This window comes from Aptenodytes forsteri, unplaced genomic scaffold (genome assembly GCF_000699145.1).
Source record: "Aptenodytes forsteri isolate BGI_AS27 unplaced genomic scaffold, ASM69914v1 Scaffold134, whole genome shotgun sequence".
NCBI lineage: Eukaryota > Metazoa > Chordata > Aves > Sphenisciformes > Spheniscidae > Aptenodytes > Aptenodytes forsteri.
In genome coordinates this window covers 137,766-139,969 of record NW_008795694.1, presented here as the reverse complement: position 1 = coordinate 139,969, position 2,204 = coordinate 137,766, and the positions used below count along the sequence as shown (strand labels likewise).

At 53.0% G+C, this 2,204-nt stretch overlaps 1 protein-coding gene across 1 annotated transcript; it reads left to right on the top strand.

Moving 5' to 3' along the window:
* Position 1: 1 nt before the first annotated feature.
* On the top strand, positions 2-915 carry SLC18A3 (solute carrier family 18 member A3; the record flags this gene model as incomplete). The annotated part of the gene is given in 2 exon segments (XM_009282915.1): positions 2-77; positions 80-915. Coding segments are annotated over 2 exon segments (912 nt in total), but the record flags the coding sequence as incomplete, so codon positions are not given.
* Positions 916-2,204: the final 1,289 nt, after the last annotated feature.

The window sequence follows — 2,204 nt, the reverse complement described above, 5'->3', positions numbered from 1 at the left end:
CGGCATCCGGCATCCTCTACGTGTTCGGCGGGTGCCCTTCCTGGTGCTGGCCTGCGTCTGCCTCCTCGACGGGCTGCTGTGGCGCCGCCCTGCGCCGCCGGGGCGCGGGCCAACATGCCCGTCGGCACCCCCATCCACCGCCTCATGGTCGACCCCTACATCGCCGTGGTGGCGGGGGCCCTGGCCACCTGCAACATCCCCCTGGCCTTCCTGGAGCCCACCATCGCCAACTGGATGCGGGAGTCCATGGGGGCCAGCGAGTGGGAGGTGGGCCTCACCTGGCTGCCCGCCTTCTTCCCCCACGTGCTGGGCGTCTACGTCACCGTCCGGCTGGCCGCTGCGTACCCCCACCTCCAGTGGTTTTACGGGGCCCTGGGCATGGCCATCATCGGCGCCAGCTCCTGCCTGGTGCCGGCCTGCAGGAATTTCGGGCAGGTCATCGTTCCCCTCTGCGGCATCTGCTTCGGCATCGCCCTGGTGGACACGGCGCTGCTGCCCACCCTGGCCTTCCTGGTGGACGTGCGCCACGTCTCTGTCTACGGCAGCGTCTACGCCATCGCAGACATCTCCTACTCTGTGGCGTATGCCCTGGGGCCCATCGTGGCCGGCCAGATTGTGCACACCATGGGCTTTGTGCAGCTCAACCTAGGCATGGGGCTCGCCAACGTGCTTTACGCCCCTGTCCTCCTCTTCCTCAAAAACGTCTGCCAAATGAAACCCTCTCACTCGGAGAGGAACATCCTCCTTGAAGAAGGACCTAAGGGACTCTACGACACCATCAAAATGGAAGAGCACAAAGGCATGGGCAAAAGCCTCCGGCCAGCGGGCGAGACGGGGGAGAACGGCATGGACTCCTACCGCAGAGACCTGACAGGGGTGTCCGAGGAGGACTCGTCAGACTATGAGTACAGTTAGGTTCCCCCACGCAGCCCAGCCCCAGGAGCAAGGAGGGGCGTGTGGGAGAGAGGGAAAGGGGGGGATGAAAGCAGTATTGCATTATGTTTCTGTACCGACGTGCAATATATACAGTTTAACTTTTGTCATGATGTAATGGCTTTCTTCTTCTAGACTTATTTTTAATAGGCATTTCCTTCAGCATTCTGGCAAGGTGTGGGGGGGGTGGGGAACGGGGGGACAATCCTGAAGAAAATTATCTGCATAATCATTGGCATAAATCTGGGGGGGATCCTTCCAAAAAAACCCCACCACCAACAACAAAACAAAAAGCCCAACAGCCTCGTAGCTGGGGTATAATTGTGCAAAGTTTTCTCAAGCTGAAACTGTGTGTGACATACTGTATATCTCTGTAAAAAAAATAAAAGCAAAAAAGTCTGTAAAATTTCGAATGGCATATTCAGGGACTTAGTAAATCTTGTGTACATATACTTAGATTTTCAGTTGGTTTCATATATTTAAGAAGAGCAACGACTATCACAAAATCTTATTCTTCCTTGGGAATAAACAGAAGTATTGTACTTTTTTTTTTTTTTCTCTCGTGCTGCTCTCTGGTAAGTGCAATGTGCTGTATTATGTTGAAGTCCAAACTACAAGAATAATACGATCTGAATAAACGGAACCGAAGGGGATCGATTGTCTTTGTTTCATTGCCGAGGGCTGCTCGAGGGAGGGGGCTGGTCGCGCTCGGCGTAACCCCTACGGTAACAATTCCTCGTAACACAAACCTCATCGGTTACCAAAATCGCCCCGGAGAAAACCCCGGTGCAAAACGTTCTCATTCATTCTTCAAAACGTGTGTAAAGGGGTCCGAGCAAACAGCATCGCACTGCAAATGTGCTATCGATCGCCTAAAAACAGCTCCTCGCACTCCCCCGCGAATTTAATTTCAGTTCTCACAATCGTGAATGTCAGTTTTCGAATATTCCAAAAATTACGTTACCAGCAGTTGGAGGCACAACACCGGAGAACGCCTCTCTCGGTGCCGGGTGCTGCCCCCGTCGCAGCGTGCCCACCTCAGCGTAGCCGCCGACGGGGATTAAACAAAACAAAAGATGGGTGAAGCGCTTCATCCAAACCCTTGCAAAAAGTGGAAACCTTCGGTCCAACCCCAGAGGAACCGGAGTGCGTATTTTGCCCTGCAAATTTATCTTGATATAAAATAAAATCGTTTATTTAAATTCCTAGCTCGTTGGGAAACAAAGTAAGAGACTTACAATCTCCAGAGAGGGGGAAAAAAAAACGTATAA